The sequence below is a fragment of the Neovison vison genome, chromosome 13 (assembly GCF_020171115.1).
Source record: "Neovison vison isolate M4711 chromosome 13, ASM_NN_V1, whole genome shotgun sequence".
Classification (NCBI taxonomy): Eukaryota; Metazoa; Chordata; class Mammalia; order Carnivora; family Mustelidae; genus Neogale; species Neogale vison.
In genome coordinates, this window is record NC_058103.1 from 44854939 (window position 1) to 44877795 (window position 22857).

The following is a 22857-nucleotide window of genomic DNA, read 5'->3' on the forward strand; positions in this document are numbered from 1 at the left end:
AAGCACGACTACCATTCTGCATTAGGAGAGACTTAAAGAGCCTGTGGTTTGTGTTGCTGAATTATTGACAGTTCCCTGGCCACAGCCAATGAGGTAGAAGGCTGGAGGAGCTCAGCGCCTTTCCTAACAGGACAGACTGAGCAATGTACGTGCACAGGAGATCCTACCGCCGGTAGCGGTGACTCATTTAATTGCCTGCAAGTCACTGCATTTAAAAAAAAAAAAAAAAAGAGTGTTGACCTCTCCTGCTCTGGTTCCTGCTTCCCAGGTTTTGGCAAGATACCCTGGAAGGGGAATCGGAGCCCTTTCCGCCAGGGTGGACCCTGGAGCTCTGCAAGGGCTGGGTCAAATGCATGAGTCTGGGGAGGGGGCTGGGCTCCTCTCTCGCTGACTACCTACCTCTCTTTTCACCCTTCTGACTCTAAATAAAGGGACAGATTCTGTTCCCAGTGGTTTCTCGTCCGTCACTCACCTTTCATACCACTACCTTCTTCTTGGAATGTGTTACGAGCAGTGTTCTGATCTTCTAAGTGTTCACTCCCACCACTTCCTGAAGAGGCTACACTGCTTTGTGGAGACAGGGGGGCATGATCGGATGGGAGGCACTGGGGTCCTCTAGCTCGTAAGTCCTCATGAGACATCCATCCGTGGCCTAGAGGCTGGTTTGGCACATTCATGGGTGGGGTAAGGGACACAGATCGTTTCAAAGGGCTGTGGTGTGCCTGGCCTGAGAGAACTGGAAAAAAAAATAAAATGAAATAGGTTATTCCCCCCCCTTTAGCCTGGGCCACAGAGAACCCACAATACCTTTTAACCCTGAGAAATGACGCTAACTATCTGTGGTCCCCGCAGGCTGAATACAGGCCTGGTAGGGACCTTCCCTTCAGGGGGTTCAAAAGGATGTATCTGCACCTCTTAGTGGGTTGGGTTTCCCCAAAGAGGCTAAACCTACAGGCCCCACCCATCTGGCCTTCACCTCTGTGGGTCCGGATCTGGTTTTCATTCTAACTCTAGAAATCAGGATCCGTGGCAGGAGGCCTATAAATCAGGTGAGGCTTGACAGCCTGGCAAAGTAGCCATGGGCCAAGAGTGAAGAGAACATGGGCTGGACATTCTCTCTCTCTCTCTTTTTTTTTTTGGGAAACACATAGAACCCGACATTACCCATGTCATTGGGGGTGGACTCCTTGAAGGGTAGGCAGGCTGGTCACCGTTTGGGATCTTGGCTGGGCTGGACGAGAAGGTGGACTAGGCCTGGCAGCCAGGAAGCAGGGGAGCCTCTCAGTTCTGGAGGGGTGTGGGCTCCTGGGGGGCCGCAGGGCGCACACAGACCTCAGGGTGTGTGTGGGACACGGGCAGCTGTGTGTGAAAGGGCCGATTCTTTCCCCGGGCTTCACAGGTTAATGCCAAACTTCACACTGACAAAACTGCCAGGTAACAAGGCCTTCATTCAGAAGCCGGTGGGGCGCTCGCAGTGAGCTGGGGACGGTTTCCACCCGCGGGATCAACGTTTCCCCCCCGGTGGGCTACATCTGCGCAGCCCGTTTTCCATGTCTCTTCCAGAAAAGGAGGAAAAAGCAACACAACTCCTGTAACTAGCCAAACTCAACTGAGGTCATTTGAGGGAGGGATTTCACCCAAATCAACGCCCGGGGAGCCGGCGTTACCCTCGGTTGGTTTTTCTGGGCGTTTAAGTAACTTTACAAAATAAGTCTATTCATAAGAGTCTCTGAGGCCCGTTTCCTGACAGGTCTGGGGTATTTTGACTGCAGCCACGCTCACATGGAATTGAGCCACATGCATTTTTAAACATTTTTCAGGGAAGCCATTAAGTTCCATCTTGGGCCTTATCCCCTACAGTGAGGTTTTGCTCTCCCAGGCCCGGACAAGCTCTTCCTGGCTGGTGTGAACCTGTGTTTTTTAGTAAGCAGAGCTGACACCACAGTGTAAGAAGCACCCACGCCACAAAGACCTGAGCAGCAGACTACCTTGCCCTCACTTCAAAGAGAAAGATCAGAGCCAAAAGGCTGGGTGCTTCCAGAAAGCATATCTGGGGGGAGTGGTGGTGTGGGAAGGTAGTTCATGGTCAGCTGGCTTCAACCAGGCCTTGAGAGCAATGGGGTCACATCTCTGTTGTCAATGTTTCCTTCCATGTGGCTTCACGTGGCCAGAAGGGAGACAACTTGGGCAAAAGAGGGACAGCCTGAAGGGCGAGAAGCTTCTTCATTAGCAGAACAGGGAGGCAAAAAGGGAGCTGCCCGAGTTTACCATTTGTAACCTGAGAGATTCCCACCTGAGGCAGATTCTATCAAAGGCAAGGAATTATCACTGGACTTTAAGAAAAATGCAAAGGGAACTTTGTTTAAAAAATTTTTTTTGACCCTAACAGGCTGAAACAGCTTGCCTTTCCACTAAATAGGCTAGGGAAGAAACTATTGAAAAAGGCTCCCTGGAAAATGCAATCCTACCTGGTTGGATCAGAATTACCAAGAGAAAAAGAAAAGAAAAAAAAAAGCAAAAAGGAAAAAAGTAAATAAAAAGGAAGCAGCAGCAAAAATGAAGAGAGAAGCCAATAGGAAAAAAAAAAAAAAAAAGCCAGACATCCAGAAAATCCATTTCATGCCTGTCTAAGTATTTATATAAAATTGGGCAGACTTGTTGAGGGCTCACTGAGTGCTGGAACAGTCCAGCTTAGACATCTTAGCTTTCTGATACCTTGGTAACTGTTTCAGACTATCTATCTGGTTGATGCTCCGACCAGGTGTGCCTCAAGTGGAAATGGGGTTCCTCTTCACAGCCAGGATTAGAGGTAAACCCCACACCATAAAAACAGGCTAAAGAGAGACACCCAGCTTTGAACTGGAAGAACCCTTAGGACCTAGATTGGTTAGAGGCGACAAGTGAACATGTATGTAATCATGGGTGGGCACACCACTAAGAGAATCCCCTTCTTTGGGTGCTGACAGTGATACCCCAAATATGTAGGAGTTGAATTCCATTTCTGGATGGAATCCATTTGCATCTTTCCACCTAAATTTTTCTTAAATGCCACGCCACCTCCCCATCGATGGGCATCCTTGGGGAGGCGTGTCGATCGATATCTGAGGATTCTACCAGTTATTGAGAATGGAACAAGATCGTTACCTTAGTGGGACTTATCGGGTTTTACTCATAAATAACTACACCCATGTCTTCATATATCTCTGAGTTTGACTGACGTCACAGGGAATATGGCATCCACTTGGCCTCTGCCTCTAATAAAAAATCAATTATAGCCGAGGGAAAACCAGGGCCTTTCCCCAGTGACTTTCTACTGAATGCCCACCCTGTCTGCATCATAAAGATTCCGCAGCTGGCACCCAAACAGCAAGGTCTCCTTAGGAGTCAACCTCCTATAGCAACCAAGCAAAATGCCTCACACACAGCTTCCGATTTGCAGAGATGGCCCTGTGCTTAGATCCAGGCATGGGACCCACCCCAGTAAGAGTGAAGTCATGCTGGGCAAATGCCTCATTTCTCCAAAGAGAACCAGGCCCAGAGGCAAGACCAGGTCGTCTTCCTGTGTGAAGGAGAGAGAAGCAGGTGACAGGTGACCTGTCCAATGTGCCATTCTGGGGCAAAGACAATTCTTCAGGTAGAGATAGTAGGTAGAGGCTTGTACCACAAGGCCAATTTTAGGGTTACTTCAGGTTCGGCACAAAATGGCAGAGGCAATGATCAATGCCGTGGGCAGCATGTAGGCCTCACCGCTGTGGCATGAATGAGGTGGCCAGGGGCACAGCGCTGATGGTCGTCCCCTCACTCCATTTTTTTTTAACCAAAGAATTCTTCTGATGTGATAAATAGAGGAAAAATGGATATGCAAGCAAAAGTAAATACCTAAATAAAAAATTCCTTTTTCCTGTGAGTAGAGAGGCAGAGCAATGAAAACAGTCTTCTGGTAGCTGTCCCAAAAGGACTCTAGCTAGAGGCAGACCTTTAGAATGACAACAGTCAATGTTTCATTCAGACTTAAGCTGCCCCTGGGTATCCAAACCCTGCAGAATTAAGTACACCTTGGGGAAAAAAAAAAATCTCAATATAGATTAGAAATCAGCAGGTTCCGGCAGAATTGAAGTCCTGAATTTATATTGCATTCGTGACTTTAGAATAGTGGGAGTTGGAGGGACAGCGTGTTTCTGGATGGATTTATTATATCGAAAATCCTACTAAAAATTACTCAGGGAACAAAGGTTGCACCTCTTTTGCCCTTAAAAAACTGAAGCTAAAACTTAATATAGTGTAGAGTATAAATTCAATATTGTTTATTATTTTTAGAAGGAAATAGAGGTTCAATATTGCTTATGTCTTCTTACAGGAAATTTCAGGAATGTCCACATATTCACGTATGTACACATAGGTTGGCCAATAGAATATTGTGATTTGGGGGGCATTATAAATTCAAGTGAACCAAAAATAAATAACAAATACTGAATAAGTCTAGTTGAAATGTAGGGGAAAAAAACAGCTAAAAATAATCTTGTTATAGCCATGGAGCCGTGTGATACAGGTTGAGAGGGTCTTATAATCTGGCAATAAACTCTGCCATACCATTCTTGGCTAGCCAATTTCTCTGACCTTATTTAAACTTATGATTTCTTTTTCATCTCAAAACATCTTTAAGGAGACTCCTGTCAACACCTTTTTAGAGGAAAAGACCATACCTGACTCTGGGACCTATTCTTTTAAGTATTTTCCTAAAAGCCTGGAAATCAGATTTTTTAACCCCTTTCCTTTGACCAAACTTGACTTCAGCTCAATTTCAGCTCAAAATTCAGTGACAGGCTTTTGGGGACAGACTCTTTTAAGAAAATTAGGAATAACTACTTTTTCTGCTTTCTAATGTGACAAATAATAGGGTTTGCAGAAAGAGGAAGTTTGGAGGTACTGGCCCACGAGCTCTTTGGTTCACTGTTAGGTTAAGCATTATACCTCACCGTGGAGCAGAGAAGTGATCCCCACAAGCAAACAGTATAGATAATTGGACTCCACTTTCAGTGAAACTTTATCCTCACAAACTTTAACGGACATCTTTCAAAGATACATTGCATACTTCCCTGTCCTCCTGAAGCTTATGCATTGAATGCAATTTCTGCTTTAAAAATTGTTAGGAGCCTAGATTCATAACTTTTCAGAGCTGGAAGCTCCCTGAAAGGTAATTCAAGAATTCCTAAGTCATGAGCTCTGGGCCCCTGGGGACTGAAATTCCCTTAAAATCCCTGTGTGCACCACACTTTGCTCATGGATGAAATACTGTGTTGCAAATAATCTTTATATATAAGCAGAGTATAAACATTAATAAAAGGCAAATTAATTTACATGTTGCTGAATTCATAGCTCTTTTGGTCCCTTTTTTCTATCAGCAGATTCAGGGTAGAATTCTTGCTTTTTGGGGACCCCTATTTTTTTTTTATATATTAACAACGGAGCTCCAAATTCAACAAATGGTAGAGACTGCTGTACTCTGCTTTGCTGACTGAGGTTTTCATGGGCAGTAAAGGCAGCCTTGGGCACTGTCGTGCTCAAAGTCCCTGGCATGTCTTTCATCGTCAGGATATTCCCTCCAGTCCTGTCCACCAGCACTCTGCGTTGCTACTACTATGTGTTTCCACCTCCTTACGGTCTTAACATTTCGTTCTAGAGTTTATAATCTAGAAGCTGACTTCTTTTTGAATAAGGGCAGTAAGTGTTCCCATATTCCTAATCACGCCCTCTTTCCTCAAACCAAATAGCTTGATTTCTCAACCCAAACTTGAGTTCTGTCTCGTCACATCCCTAAGAGTTCAGACGGGATTGGAAATTTTAATCTTTTTTACTCCTCAGGCAGTCTCTCAATTTCTAATTCAACAAGCTGCCCTTCTCACAGGAAAACATGTACTTCCTCAAAATTTCCAAATTCTAGATGCTCACGTGATACAACTTGACAAAATTGCGAGTAAACTTGACAAAAATAACTCATTCTAATTTAGGGATTTGAAGAAGTAGAACGAGGAAACCAAACATCAGCACATGATTTTAAAATATTAACTTCAAGGTTTTTTCCTAAATTAAAACATCCTAGGCTATTCCCTACTCTCAGGATACACGCTGGGCATGTCAACACACTATGACAAAGCCTAGGAATACTCTACGTGTGAGCTGCTAATGGTGTAACTTTAACATTGTCTATTAGACCTACTCTGAAAGAAATTCAGAGTATCCACAGAACCTTTGCTGTATACAGCAATTTACTATATACAGCAATCATATAATTCTTACATTTTGTTATAGGAGATGGTTTGATACTAGTCTAGTTTAAAGGAGAAAAAACTCAACCCACTGCCAGCTACAAAATAGCTTCAATTATTGTTTCAAAGTTACTGGGGGAGCAATTCCGATCATTTCTTTAGATTTAAGGCCTGCTTCTCAGGCATTTTTCAGGTGCCATCCAAGAATTTCTCGAGAGTGCTTTCAGGGCATCTAAGGAACTGCTACTAAAGGCTTTCCGTTTTCAAAGAGTAGAGTTCTGTTAACATCACTTGTTTGAATGATTCCAGGCATTTGCTTAAGGGAAAAAAAAAAAAAAAGCCAGCATTTTCGAGGCTCAGTGGCGAAATGATACCAGAGCCTGGATTCCTCTTCTTTAGTTGGTTTTGTGGGGCCACAACCCGTAACCCTGTAGTGGGAATCTTTGAGGAAGAAAAGATTAATAGTACTGCAAGACTACATTAAAAAACCAAACCAAACAAAAACAAAACCAGAGTGTTTGATCAGTGACATCATGCAAAAGAAGACAAAATAACACCACTCACATTTACAGCCAAGTACAGATTGGTGTAAAAGGAGGGGGAAGGGGTTATTAATTACTCAGGTTAAAATTAACATGCTCTGCCATCATTGCTTCAGGGAACAAACTAAAAGCCCATCTAGAAGGTTTCATGCCTCAACTCTGCATGCTTGCTCTCTGCTTCTTGTTGAAAGGTTTGGAAAACCAGTGCTTACAACATCTGGACACCAGGAGATGATTCCCCCAAAACAGCTTCAGACTCCACCTCACTCTGGGGGAAGGGGAGAGAACAGGCTACAAAGCAAAGACGTGGCCGGTGGATGGGGTGTTCCCGACGAGCCCAAAGGGGAAGCCACACACTCTCAGGAAAGAGAAAATGTACACTTGCCTAAGCAACAAAACAACACAAATGGATACTCTGAAAGAAGAGAAAGTCGCAAAGAACATCGCGACGAGGTTGACAAATACACAGCGCCAAATCTCTTTTTCCCTATTAAATCTCATTTTCATACAGCATTGAAACAAAAGCATTCTGATGCAGGGAAAAGCACCTGGAGAGGCTTTTTCAATAACACGAGTCCTTGTCCCTGATGTCAGCTCTTATTACTCTCCAGACGGCTCAGCCTTTGGGCAGAGGAAAGATGTATGTTTCTGCCTTCACGTTATCACTTAAACATTTGGGCTTTTAAGAAGTAAATTAGGATGTTTCTGGCAGACTTTTATTGCTGCATTAATCTCTGGTACATTTCATTTGTCCTCTTTTGTCAGTTTCTGTAATGGCAAAACTGGGTGTCATCCAGTAGAAAATCTATTTTAGATAATGGCTATTTGACTTTGTATTGTCATTATTTATGAAATAAGCTAGACAAGAAGCCAATATAGACATTTTATAGAAATTGGTTGAGTCTCACTCACAAGCTTAACTTCAAATCAAGCAGTCCTAAAAGGAAACTGCCCAAATCCTCTCATTCCATTCCATCAAAACCAATGACATCAACTATGGAAGTAATCGGACACCACGGAAGCAGATGTTGAAGCCAATTCAAGGGACGGTGGGATCAACCCAGCCACTTCTGAAGTTTGTGTATGTTGGGTTAACTTCTACTTTCCTGCATTTTGTTTCTTTTCCTATCTATATTTATACCTACACGTGTTCAACCCTGAGGCTTGTCCATGGAATTTCTACCCACATAGAGACTTGAAGAGATGAAATCCAGAAAAGAATTTAGACAGAGACACAGAATTGGAATCATTTTGTTGATGACACCAAGTAGAGTAAATAATTGAGTCAAGCCAGTGGCCAGGAGTGGATTTAAGAGGGCATGTCCTTTTTCATTTTCCACCGTATCCATAAAAATGCCCCAGTCATTGTGTTTCAGGAAGAAAGTGGAGACACTCAGAAAACTAGATATTCGATGAAAAAACATCTCTCCTGCCCCTTTCTTAAAAGACAGCTGTCAAATTGTAACTGCTCACATGCCTACCCAGGAGGTCCTTCTTAGCTTTACAAAATGCAATGTCCATCCTGTGTTTAATGACGTTGGGGCTGCTCACTGAGCATGGGTACCAGAAAAGCAATCCTGATATGGAACTGCAAACAGCTGGAATTTCATGATTGAGCAACTCAGACCCTCTCAGAGCATCAGTGCTCCCAAGGCCACAGCAGAGTCGCTGAACAAATAGTCAATGACTTCTACAACCTGACACTGCTAACAAGGCTTCTCCAGAGGAGAAGCAGGTCAATCCCTTGAAACGGGCTCACAAAGGCTATTTTAAAAACCTTGTCTATGAAGGCAAGGTCTGCTGCTGGAACTTCAAGGCTCCCAGATAAGAGGCCGGTATGGCTTGTAAATGTCACGGCTCTCATTAGGCAAGGACTGGAATCATTAGATGCCTAAGTCCTGCCTTCGGGGCTCAGCTCAACCCCAGCCCAATGCACTGCCCGTGCCAGGATTTCTCTGGGCGCGAAACTCTGAACTTTGCCTTGATCAAGCAGAAATCTTTTTTCTTCTCTTTCTAGTGCTAGGAGAAGGGTGATAAATAATTAGGATGTATTATGTGGTCCTGACTAATTCTTAACTTAGTTACTTGATAGAAGAATGAGAACCGGAGTTTCTCAGCATTGTGACTCGCGGGGCAATTTACTGATTAGGGAACTGGTTCTTGTTTTCATTAAAGCATTCAATCTAAATGTCAAATGTAATAATACACATAAATGACCATTCAAAAACCCCACAATTTGAGCTTACATGGCTAATTAGATGATTTTTTGTTGTTGTTAATTAAGAGAAATTGGATGGTTTAAGCTCTCCTGGCTTCTTAATTATGTTTGATTGAATTCACCATGTGATTCAAGACAAGCTATCGAGGCTTCACACATCCCAATTCCCACTTTGCTTCACCTTTGGTATCTCCTCAGATTCCAAACTGTCACAGCCAGCTCCGGTGGGTGTTGGAATGTGGTGATACTGGTACTGTGTTTGTAAAATTGATTTACTGTGGCCTGTAATTACACATACAGATTTGAATTTTTGACTCGACACTGCATTTTTCACTTAAACCGTACTGTTCTTCTCTACCCCAGAGAAACAGAATTTACGTAATTGCTCTCAACTCATCTACTTGGGTATTATAAATCAGTCCTGCAATAAAAGACTTCCAGAGACACTGCAGGCACGAGGTTGCTGGCATAATTCAGCCCCCGGGACTGTTCTAGTTTAAGGACAGGAATTGAACAGCAGTCATTTCTTATTGGAGATGAGATGGGAAGGGCTGTGTGGAGACTTTGGATCCCGGGGGTAGAGAGAAAGGGGCCATAGGACCATCAGGAGGGCTGGCCAGAACCCAGGCAGCCAGTTCAGATCCATAGGTCCCCTCCCTTTGCTCCTCGCCAACTGTCCCACATACTGTATAACGTTTGTGGGGTCCCCCTAACCTGTCCCACAAACTGTGTGACGTGTTGTCTGTTCTTCTATTCTGTGTCTTATCTGCCATGGATCCTCCATATTCACAGATTCCATACTTGTGAATTCACTGATTTGCTAAGCTTTATTTGTAGGCCCCCAAATCAACACTTGTCTCATTTTCATGGTCATTCGTGGATGTGCTCAGAGGGGCAACAAATCGGAGTCCCTCATGCACAGACTCCCAACTGAGGCTCTGCCTTCCTGTGTTGGCTTTCGTCCTGTAAGCAAGTGGCCTTTTCCAGGCCTGTGTAGGGTCATGGTTTTCTCACTTTGGTGTTTTTCTTTGGTGATTTTTCTATTTTTGATGGCCCCAAGTGTGGCAGAACTGAGGTGCTCCCTGGTGTTCCTAAGTGCAGGAAGGCTGCAATGTGCCTTACAGAGAGAATACATGTGCTAAATAAGCTTCACTGAAGCATGAGTTATAGTGCTGCTGGCCTTGAGTTCAAGGTTAATGCATCAACAATACATAAGACACAAGATGTCTTTAAACACATATGAAACAAAGTTACGTACTGATCTGCGGATGAAAATGTGAGGCTTGCAGGAACGTCACCCTCTATCTCCCCTAGGAGCAGTGGTTCAGGATTTGCTAATTTAGTGTTCACAGTGGTTTTATAGAATCTACTACTGCAAATACTAGGAACTCACTGTGTGCATATGTTGATACCAACTCTTCATCCAAATGCTGAATACAAACTCCACCTCGCATCCTGGGACATGTTTATCACATTTGCCACTTTTTTTCTTTTGCCTTAGGCTAGTGGTTCTTCACCTTGGCTACACAGTCAACCTTGCTGGAGGCTTTAAAAAAAAACCTGATGCCCGGGTCCCATTCCAGACCAAAGAAAGAGACAATCCCTGTAGTGGGTTGGAGCATTTGCACTTTTTAATGCATCTGAGGACCTGTAATAGCTAGCCAGGCTGAGAACTACTATCTTAGGCTATCTTTTGGCCTAAGGGTACCCCCAAACTGGGCCTGCCATCCTGGACATTGCAAACTTCCCCAGGTTGGATGCCATTTCTGCCTGGTCTTAAAAAGATGCCCACAAACAATGGATCTCTTGTTTCCTTTTCAAGTGGCTTTTAAAGGACAACATACAAATCTTTGCTTTTCCTACCAAACAAGTCTTGTTTGCTTTGGATTCACATGTAGAATTCTGTTTGGGCTCTTCAGCTCAGGATTTTATCACTCTCGTTCTGCCCTCCAAGTAAAATAAATAATATTTTGCTTCCAGAATTCCAACCTGAAGGATACCTGAGGAGAAATTTCTGAAGACTCCTTAGACACATGTTTTTACTCCCGAACAAGAGTGCCTGCTTCTTGCTGTGGCCATTTTGCTCTTGCTGAGTAAGAAGAGAGGATCGGGGTCAGTGGGAGGCCCTCTCTGAACTCTCTAAGTCTGGAAATTTCTGCTGGTGAAAGCAGAAATGATTTACAAACAGCAAAAACTGTGTTCTGACCGGCACTGACACCACCTGGGAGCTCTTTCCTTTTTTTTTTTTTTTTTTTTCTCGCAGAAAGGCTGGACTCTCTTGCCTTACCTCACACCTACAGAGAACCATGATCTGATTTAAAATGCCAGGGGATTTGTGTGCATATTTAAGGTTAAGATACACTGCCTATGTACCTAGCTCTGACCTGCTAGCTTGACACCTGTTCTCTTGATGTTGGGACAGGCATCAGCCACACAAAAAGGAGCCTGCTAGAGTGAGAAAAATTTGGGGTTTGTGTAATAAGTCATATAACCTTTCTGTGACTCAGTTTTCCCCAATATTAGATATCAAAGGATACAGTGTGGGATTGTTGGAAAAAGGCCATTTAATGTACATAAAAGGGTTTTGGGGAAAAAGGGGGGTTGCAAAATGTAAAGTGCTACAGAAATACTAGTTATTGGTTGTCAGAGTAAGAAAACCTCAAATGGAAACCAACACTGCTTATGGAAAAATCAACTCAAATTGTTAGCCAATCTAATGACATTCATGGATCATTTTCAGCATATTATGGACAATATGAAAAAATATCTCTGATTATTGATAGTGTTTCACAGATTTACAAGAGATAAATTTCCATCATGGTGTGTCATATCAAAAGGAGTATCTTCCTTGCTCTTTCAGAATCCTTACACTGACAAAATTTTCTCTGCCCTAATCAGAATCCTCTTCCTTTGATTCTGACTCAACGTTGTCTTTCCTTTCCTCTCACATGTTTTATTTTTTAAAGATATGTTTATTTTTGAGAGAGAGAGAGTGAGCGAGTGAGAGAACGCACAAGCTAGGGGAGGGGCAGAGAGAGAGATCGCCAAGCAGACTCCCCCCTACCCGCCCCTCACTACTGAGAGGAGAGTCCAAGGCAGAGTTTGGTCTCATGACCCTGAGATCGTAACTTGAGCTGAAATCAAGAGTCAGACACCTAACTAACTGAGCCACCCAAGCGCTCCTCCCCTCATACATTTTCGTGTTCATGTTTCATTTCTATTTTCTGGAGGGTCAGGGCATGTGGCCCACCTTCTTTATCATTAGATTTCAGTACCCAGAACTCCTCATGAGACCCTCTCTTTCTTTGTCCTGATGTTGGTAAGCAACATTGATTGCCCAAAGTCTTACTGATGCTAAGTATCGCCAGTATATTTAGAAATTCAAGCTATAAACCTATTATGTAGCTGGGTAACACTCAGTTCTTCATATGCAAAACAAAGATGTGGACTAGATGACTTAATTAACTCAGTCATCAGATACGAGTTGAGTGCCTACCATGTTGCATGCTCTAAAAGCTGAGGGCACAACACCGAAAAAGCCATTACAGCCCAGTGGATGCTCTTTTTTTTTTCCAGTGGATGCTCTTTCAGTCCCTCTCTGAGCCAACCTTCTGCAATGGTATTAGCATGTTGATGCAGTGCCGTTCTCATCTGGACAAGGTATTTTCCCCACATTATGTATTTCTGCATATTTTTTAAAAGTCTGCCTTGTAATACCAATAGCACAGCCAGCCAAGGATGTCAGGGTAAAAAATCTGCCAGCTGCTCACCACAGGCAAGGTTCTGGAGAAGGGAAGGCACTAAATTTTATCATCCTCCCCACTCCTGGCTCATCCCAACGCTCTCATTTTTCCCTGCACATTTTAGGATCTCACGAAAGGGTGACCAGATGAATGAATGCCCTATCCCCTAACTCTGCTTCTCTCTTACCTGCCCCAGGGTGGGGATACTGTACTGTCATTTCCCCAAATGCAATCTAAAAGACCCATCCCTAAGAACCACCTTTCCTGGTCTTTCATTTTCTGAAGACGAGACCACATGGCAGTGAGCATGGCACCAGCTACAATTTGCCAACGCCACTAAGTGTCAGCTACAGATAGATATTGTTTCATTTAGTACTCATTTAATGCCTTCTGAGGTAGGTTCTACCATTGCTCCTCCCTCCACCCTGCCCAACACAAATTTCACAGACAGCAAGCTGAGTTGCAGAGAGTAAGGGACTCATCAAAGATCAGATAGCTAGGAAGGGGCAAGAGCCAGGGTTCAAGACCAAGTTCCTCTGACTTATGAGACTGCCTTCTTGTGACCAACACTACACTGCTTCTTGCAGCAGAAAGAACTTGCGTGCTTAGACTTTCAGCCCTGACCCTGAACACTCAATATCCAAAATCTTGAGCAAGTCTATTGGCTCCTCAGGGTCTCAGGAGCTCTAGTGGAACACAGTTCTAACAATGGTAATACCTCTTCTACCGACTTCCCAGGGTTGCTGTGGGATCACATGCTCCCTGCTTCATCCCCATCCACCCATCCATCCATCCATCCATCCATCCATCCATTTGCTGAGCATGTGCCCTGTGGTCAGAGCATATGCTGGGCACTAGGAAGGACGATCAAAAAAGACCCACTAAGACGATAGGTGAAAAACTGCTTTTGAAATTTTTCAAAAAAATTGTTTGAATTTCTTTTAAATTTCCCTTCCTGGGAAGAGATGGTTCAGCTACTCGCCTCATTCAGCAAACACTTAGTGTATGCATAGGACATTGAACTAGTCACCAGGGCCCCAGATGCCAAGGAGAGTATAACAGAAGACAGGGCAGCCAGAAGCGATCGGTATCTTCTACTGTGTATTAAGCCACCGCCCGCTATGGTGAGAAGCACATTGCAGCGAGGAGCTTAAGGCAGTGCTAATATTCTAAGTAACACCTTGCACGAAGGTGAAGAAGTGCTGAAAAAGTAAAAATTTTAGATGATTTCAATTTCAATGAATTCACCACAGTATCTCAAGGACTAATGAGCGTTTTCCAGGAGGTATAATAGGCCTGGCCCTCTATTTTGGAATGACAGTAGCGGGATATTTGTGAAAGTCAAAGCTCTTCTCTCTGGCTTCCGCAGTAAACGTGCATGTTGTTTCCTTGGCTGTAAGTTGGCTATTCCGTACAATCATTTAAAATTCGTGAATCTGAGATGCATGAAGATTCCCTATGACTGAATTAGAAATCACCTGCTCAACCACATGGAAAGCATCTCTTTTCCATTTGGGCTTTCCCCAAATGACTCACAAAGCTTATGGTTTGGGTCTTGTGTGGGTAGTCTGAGGGCAGAGTCAGGCAATCATCTGCATAAAAAAGCCAAACCAGGATCTTTTCATTTTAAAGTAAATGCTGGAAGAGCCCCAGACTTAAAAGAAACAACATGGCTTTTTTTTTTTTTTTTCCCCTTCAGAGAAGTAAGATAACCACATAATGTGTCCCTGAACAAAAAGCAATGCTTCAAAAATGATTCCCCATGAAATGAAGGAACCCCAACGGGGGTGCCTGAGGGGGTGAGCTTTTCATTCCTGAGGCAATATCTCAGGAGAACTGGTCAAGAGCAACACCAACATTTTATTGAAAAGTAGATGTTGCTGTTGTTTGGGTGCCCAGTAGAGTTGGTCCTGATGGAATTTTAATGATGGTGCTACATTTCTTGGGCCCTTCCTCCAAAAATATTTTCAGAAGGCTGGAAGGTATAATACTACAATTTGCTTCCCTCGTTTATTTACTTTCTAATTATCTTGGAATTCCAGAACTTTAAAGCAGAGAGGGAGTTGATAAATAGGATTTAGGAATCATCTATTCCACACCCGTCTCTCCCCTCACTGCCCCCCAACCCCTGCATTTTATCAGTTAAAGAATCAGAGGCTTAGAGAGATACAGCGACTGTCTAAGGCCACTCAACAAAGTTGATACTGAAGCTAAGATGAGAGCCTTGATGTTTTTGGTCTTCATCATTCATATTATATCGACAGTTATTAGTCTTCATATCAGTGATATTGATAAAGAGGAATAGAATAATAGAACTGTGATCTAAAACAGATAAGCCCTCATTTAATACCAGAGTAATACATTGCAGAACCCAGCTGTTGAGGACTATAGATTTGTACAACAGTGTGAACAGTGTAACCCACACACAGCAAGGACCTCTGAAAAATGATCATATGCCATCAGAGTTTTTCCAGAACGAGGGCTGTTGCATCTTCACAGATGTCGGCATTTTTTGGATCTGGGCATTCTGTGCACCTGTCCTTCTCCTGTTTGCTGTCTACACTGTTTAGCCATCATCAATCCAGATATGCCACAGAACCCTCTCATATTTATCTCACTGCTCAGAGAGAGAGCCACCACTGATGTGAAATCAAGTATTGTTTATAGATTGGAAAAGGCAACACCTTCTTTAGTCAAAGTCTTCACCTGTGGAAGACTTCTTTCTCTACTATGATTAATCCTGCTCATCAGTTTGGGTTTTATTTCCTTAATTCCATGGTTTTAATTAGACAATACATTTATGGAGAGATTTGCAGCTAGGATGTCTATATGTAGACAGACCTAGAAGCCATCATTTATATACCTAATTATCTAAGGAATCAACTGATTTGTCATTTGAAAAGACTTGACATTTTCACTGGGATGTCACTATTGTCTGACGTGGGCCTTAGAGATGGTTATTTATTATTTACTGACACTTTGTAATTAGCAGAACTGCAGAATCTGTCATTTTCGATGCTGGAAAAAAACTTCAGAGATCATTTAATCAGTATTTTTCTTCTCTGCAGGCTAGTTCCCAGATAAGAGAGTGGAAACTGAGCGAAGATGGCTGACAGGCTGAAAGTCACATGGTAAATGAGAGGCACCGAGCTTGAGTTCCAGGAATCCTTCTACTGGGCCATGGGACCTTTCAACAGTCTCTTAGCATCCAAATCCAGCCCTTGCTTTAATGGAAACAGGCGACACCCTATCAGTTATCCAGATTGATGGTGAGAAGATCACCATTAGGAAACGTTCAAACTTGAAAAGGAAGTTCTAGGGGAGGTAAAGATATTTCAGGAACTCCCCATTAAATATCTTAATGTAAAAGTAGAAGATTTGGGGTGCCTGGCTGGCTCAGTTGGAAAAACATGTGACTCTAGATTGTGGGGTCGTGAGTTCAAGCCCCACTTTGGGTGTAGAGACTACTTAAAAAAATAAATAAAAAACTTAAAAGAAAAAAAAGCAGCACGTTTATCCCCATTTAGTATCAATGGCTATGAGTAGCATAAAATTTTATTTCACTGCTTAATCCTCAAAGACAGAAATAGTTATGGGTAAGGTATTATTTTTTAGTGGGATACAGAGACAAAAAGAGATCTATATCACAAGTACAAAGAGATCTATATCACAAGTATTTCATTCATGCATTCATTCAATAAGTATTTATTCAACATCTGTGATATGCCAGGCAGGGTTTGGACAATAAAAGTACTGCAGGGAACAAGACCAGGCCCCTGACTTCTTGGATTTATATTCAAGTGCAGGAGACAGATCACAAACAAGTAAACAAATTAAAATATACTTCCAATTTATGCAGATGTTCCTCTGTTCTTTCTGGAAGCTCACTAAAATGACAGCAAATGCAAAAACCCATAAGGAAAAGAGTTCAGCCGAGATGACAGAAGAAGACAGTGGGTATCACCAGAAGTCAATATTTTGGAAACTGGAAACAGAAGGACATGGGATAACTGACTCAGCAGAGCAAAGAAAGATGACACATACGTCCACAGGAAGGAGAAGCATGACTATTCCTGCCACAGGAATCCCAAGAAGTTCTGGACTCAGAGACCAGGTATCTTTCAAGGCAGGGGTACAAGGAGGGGCCAAAATAAAAGGTTTGGTAGAAAGTATATCGAAAGCACAAGGAGACCCCTAGATTCTCTCCCACACCCCATAAAATCAAGTGACTATCTTAGCACCTTTCTCATAACAGCCCCTACAATTCTTGCAGCCAGGCCTGAATCTTCCAGGAGGAGACAAAGATTCCTCTAGGGGAAATGGACTGGTCCATGAGAAAGGAATTATGGCTAGGTGTTTTGTGTTAGCCTCCAACAGAAGCAGCCAGTCCTATGGTAAAATCCACACATATAAGGTTCTAGCAACTTCCCAGTAAAAGAAAGGACTCTCACTTGAGAGACAGGGTCCAAAGCAAACTGAAAAAGAAACTCCAAGGAAGCACAAGTTTGGGAGCAGAAAAAGACTCCAAAACTCAATTGTCATGTCTTCAGAGCTATTAGCAAAGATTTTGCACCCATGAAACAAGAACAGAATGCAATACAAAAAGGAACACTCACAGAACAAGAAAGAAACTCTGTCAACATCAAAATGTGATAGCAGAGATTAAAGTTTATATAATAGGTTTGGAGGACTAAAGTCTTAGAAATCATCCAGCAAGTAGAACAAAAAGATTGGAAATAGGACAGGAAAGATTAAGGAGATAATAGGATCATTAGAGAAAGGCTATTATGTAATTAAAAGGAGTTCCAAGAAAAAAGAACACAGAATGAATAAGAGGAAAATATTTTTAAAATTTGAGAAACTTTTCTATACTAAAGGAGAATAAGTTTTAGGGGTACCTGATGGCTCTGTTGGTACAGCATGTGACTCTGAGTCTCAGGATTGTGAGGTCAAGGTGCACGGTGGGCAAGGAGCCTACTTAACAATTTTTTAAAAACTTTTTTTAAAAATGAAGAACAAGTTTTTAGACCAGGACTGAAACAGAAGGATAGGGGACTCCACAAGGGATATCTTTAAGAGAAAACACCCAGAAGACTCTCATAATCACTCATGGGTGGCGATTAGTCCCCTTTTTATAATATGAGGAAATCAAGGCCAAGAGAGATTAAGGCCATTTCTCCAAGGTCACACAGCTAGTAATCAGTGGAATTGGGACTGAAACACGGGTCGGTCTGACTCCAAAGCATGTGTTCTGAACCACAGCTGGTATTGTCTGAGATCTTTCTGGACTCTGTTATCTTTCTGTAACCTAGCATATTAATGACCCTGCCAGATCTGTACCACCAGAACGAATTCCCGAATTCACCAGAGTATGACAAAGGAGGGAATGTTGGGAAATGCTGGGTCATTTGCCCCAACTCTCCCTCCAATCCTAGAAACAAATTTCTCCAGCACTGAAGGAAGGCTCCCGCCAATGCCGCTCTGTGACAGGCCTAGAGATAGAACTCCTAGAGAGTCCTTACAATCATCAAGAACTGGTTTGAGTTAGAAATTCCACCAAAGTTCCAATTGGGTAGGCTTGGCTTTGGGATTCTAGAGATTCGTTAGGCTGAAGAGAAATCCGGGTATCAAGATGGTTTTTCTTAGAGTTCTAGGTTGGCCAAGGGCCCATTCAAATCTTTGCCAATCTGGATGATACCGAGGGCTTAAGTCTATGCTGATCTAAATGAGGGAAAGGCAGAGGGAAAGGTGTTCCTTTGCATCCTTCTTTCCCAAAGTCAGGATCCTTTCCCCTCCCCTTGAAGTCAGGATTCCTAATGAACTTTTTTCCCCAGTGCTTTGTTTCTCTCAGTCCATACCATTTAGGGTGGCAGAGTTCTCACAGGGTAGGAGGATCTCTGGAAGTAGACCATTATTTACTCAATAATGAAGTGGAGTTGAAAAGATTGACCTGCAAGCAAAAGCAATCTGCTGGGCCAAGGAATTTTAGCAGCCCTTTTGCTTAGAGTCACATCAGTTTGAGAGTTTGACCCCTAAGTGTGTAAAGCGTCTTGCTCCCAAGCCATTGCAGGGACAGCCAAAACGACAAAGCCTTGGTTAAGGAAAGGCACTTGTCTTTTCTCTTGGCCACTCTGTGGCTGGGTTTCTGGAGTGAAGACCCAAGAAGTAAACAAGAAATCCTCTGCTCGCTCCATCCTGTCAGAAAAAGCATTTATTTCTGGTGTTGACCTTTCTAAAAAGTTTGTTCTTACAACTGCACAGGGGATGGAAGACTGCTCCCATGCAGACCGTGTGGACGTGAATGAGGAGAGGGTCATGAGCGTGACCTCGGCATCAAGCCCTCCTGGTTGAATGCTTAAAGAGCTTTTCTCCAAACAACTGCTTCTCTAGTACCCCATAATTAGCCTGCTCTCGGAACTGCATACAGATTGAGTGGCTGGGGAAGAGGAGCAAGAGAATAACTCTAAAAGCAAATAAAAATTATGCAGCTGTCTCTAGCTAGAGAGAAAGAGAGATCACCCACAGAAAATTAGGGAAAGAACTGTGACCATACAAAGTTTTCCATTCTTTTTTTTGCAAATCTCATAGATTGAAAAGAAAGTCTTCAAGCAACACATCATTTGCTTGCAAGACATCTACCCTCTCCGAGTACTGACAATTCTTATTCCTTAACGACAGTGAGCTATGCACCCAGACTTACCTTGAATCGAGGATCTGCAGCTCAGATCCAGCCTTAGGGACCAGCTGGCTTCAATCACGTTCCCAGCTCACACCCCAAGTAGAGACACTTTGGGGAACCAAAAACTCTGACTTTGAAGTTGAGCTCACAGAGCTTTGGGATTTGGAGCTACGTTGCCCACAGTAAACAAATGTACACATGTGGTCATTTTTACCCAAACGATGCCACTATTACACTTGCAGTGAGCTCTGGCTTTTAGAATAATACTTAAATAGAACATTCAGTTGGGATATTTAAATTATCCTGCTAAAACCAGCAGAGTTAATAACAATATCACAGGCACAGAATAATTTCTTAGATAATGATGAACATATGTGAATAATTCCCTTCCTCACAACCTAGCTCCCTGAGGCCTAAAGACTACTCCCCAACTCTTCCAACTTCCCAAACATGCTGCAGTCTTGAATGTTCTCCCACTGCACCCAGTGGATCGAGACCCAGGCATTATTCTAGCCAAGCACCCCCGCCCCCCCGCCCCCCCCCCCCGCCCGGGGTCAATAACTCTCCTCAGCAAGCTCTCTTGGTGGGGGGGTTGGCGGGGGCGGGGGAGATGCACTCTCTACAGTTAGAAATGCAGCCCGAAGTGTGATTTAAGGCACCGCCTACCTTGCCCGTCCAATGCCATATAAATGGGACTTGTTAGAGACAGCAAACCCAAACCAAAAAAAGCCACTGAAACAATTCCACCTTACTAGCAAAGAGGACTATTAATACACATTACAAAAAAAAAAAAAATCACTTGACGAAATCTTTTGAATATCTGTTATCTTAAGATACTTCACAAATTATTAACTTTGATAGAAAATCTCAGGAACTGAGTTCCTGCCAATGAAGATCATTAGAAACCAGGATAATGTGCACCCCAAATGAAAGTTCTAGTCAAAGGAAAAATGATTTAATTCCAATAAAGGTCATTTCAGGCCATCTTAAAATAATGTACCCAGCATGTAAATGAGACTTGTCTATATTATATGTTCTCTCCTTAGGCTTCACTTTGACACTAATGATAGATTGGAGAGTGTGCTCAGTGTCTTCTTCTTTGCCACCACTATATCCCTCTTCCCCTGGGAAGAGGAACTTCCGGGCTGTGTGAGATAGTGTTGGGTGCTGTCGCCCTCCCCTGACGCCACTCAGAGACTGCTCCTCAGGGAATTGGCACTGAGGGATACAGTCTAAATTTATTTTGACTTGGGTATTGCAAAAGTTGTTGTTGGTGTGTGTGTGTGTGTGTGTGTGTGTGTGTGTGTTTTAATCCAAAATGGGTAGTAGCTTTTGCCATAGAGCCTCAAAGCTGCATGTCTCCACTTCCTCTGTGGAAATATTTGACTTAATGGCACAGGAATAACCAGTAGCACGCCGAATGTGTACCAGATCTCTGAAAACAAAGAACCTTCAAGCAGTCCACTTTCTCCCAAAAGAATCTCCTCGAGATGATGCCACAATCACAAAAAAGAGTGGCTCTCAGGTCATCTGTGATGTGGGCACTGGGCAACAGGACCTGTCGATCCTCTGATGTGTCTTAATTCCTGACAGGACAGCAAACCCACATTTGTCATCGTAACGTGCTCTGGAGTCTCATCACCACCAAGATCTTTACCTATCATTGTTGCCAATTTTCTTTTCTTTCTATACGGCAGAGACCAAAGAACTCATGGTAATGCCCTTCCTGTTAATGTGCTTTGATATACTTCTCAATGATCAAATCACTCCTTATTTAGCCTTATGATTCCAGGCTAGATCACCCTGGCTTTTCTTTTAGATCTTTTTTTTCCTCTCTTTCTTTGGGAACATCTTCATACTGTTTCCATTTTATATCTTTTTTATTTTTAGTAGGTGGTATGTGGCACTAACACGGTACTCACTTCAAAAAGTGTTTCCCCTGCAGTCCCTGTCCGCCAGACTTTTCAGTTCCAGTGAGCAGTTACTGGTGGTCACATTCTTTTAACAACGACGGGAACTGAAATCTTACCAGGTTCTCACTGAGAGTGCAGTTAATGCCAAATACATCCGGGGAGCCTCCCCCTGGCTTTGGCAGGTGCCACTCTAACACCAGCCCAGCCCAGCACCCACCCCAACCCCCACTCACCACAACCTAACAGCAGCAGCTCCTACCTTAGAAGTGTAGGATCCAAATACTAACAAGGGTCCTTACGGTCATCCAACCTAATGCCTGCATGAAGATGTGGGAGTCCCCAAGATTGCAGGATCACACACCCTGAGTTAGAAGTGGGGTGACTTTCCCAACCCACTGCTCTTTTCACTATGCCACATTTTTTTCCTTCCAAATATTTTAAACTCTTGGGACCGGCAGCACTTCCCTGGCCTGTTTCTGTATGCATAGCCTCCTTTGTCTCTCGTAAATCCAGTTCCGTTCCTTAAGTATCATTTTATTTTTTTAAGATTTTATTTACTTATTTGAGAGGGAGAGCACAAGCAGGGGGAGAGGCAGAAGGCGGAAGGAGAAGCAGGCTCCCTGCTGACAGGGAGCCTGATGTGGGGCTGGATCCCAGGACCATCATGACCTGAGCCTAAGGCAGACGCTTAACCGACTGAGTCACCCAGGCAACTCCCCATCAAGGATTATTTTTATAAATTTGAATAATATCCTTACACTTATCACTAATTTAAAAAAATTATTCCTGTTAGCAGTGGATCCCAAAGAAGCAACAACAAATGTTTACCTTACTTTACTCATGTTTTTTTCTAGTCTATTTTAAGGCATTAAGATAAATCACTGGAACGATCCTTATGGGTACACTGACATGTGTGGAGGGCCAGCTCTTTATAGAGCTAAGTCAAAGTATCTTGATTTCAATTTAGCATATAAGAAGAGCTTTGTCATAGGGCTACCCCAGGGAGCCTAGTCCACCCCCATTTCCTGCAGAGCCTGGCGTGGTGGAAGAGGCAATCCTTACCATATCAGCATTAGCAATGAGTACAGAAATAATAATAATAATGAGGGCTATTATTTGTTGAGCGTCTCCTACTGGCAAGAGTTCTACACACATTTCTCATTAAATCCTCACAACAGGGGCACTTGGATGGCTTAGTCGTTAAGTGTCTGCCTTCGGCTCAGGTCATGATCCCAGGGTCCTGGAATTGAGCCCCACATGGGGCTCCCTGGTCGACAGGAAGCCTACTTCTCCCTCTCCCTCTGCTGCTCCTCTACTTCTATTCCTTCTCTCACTCTTTCTCTCTCTGTCAAATAAATAAATAAAAATTTAAAAAATATTTTAAAGAAATAAATCCTCATAGCTCTCAATTCATCTTCATCTAACCAACTTGCTAGACCAACCAGTACCCTCCTTTTCCTTAGACTACTTCCTGATGGCCATGGTGCACCAACTCT

General features: G+C 43.1%; 1 protein-coding gene across 2 annotated transcripts in view; it reads right to left on the reverse strand.

Moving 5' to 3' along the window:
• Positions 1 to 22857, reverse strand: part of SAMD4A (sterile alpha motif domain containing 4A) — a 206551-nt gene that overhangs the window by 51792 nt on the left and 131902 nt on the right. Inside the window, exon 3 of one of the 2 annotated variants that reach the window (XM_044229758.1) lies at positions 473 to 736. The exons of the other annotated variant lie outside the window; for it this stretch is intronic. Within the exon in view, the coding sequence (XP_044085693.1) occupies positions 473 to 736 (264 nt within the window). The remainder of the gene's footprint in view (positions 1 to 472; positions 737 to 22857) is intronic. 2 annotated transcript variants of the gene reach the window in all.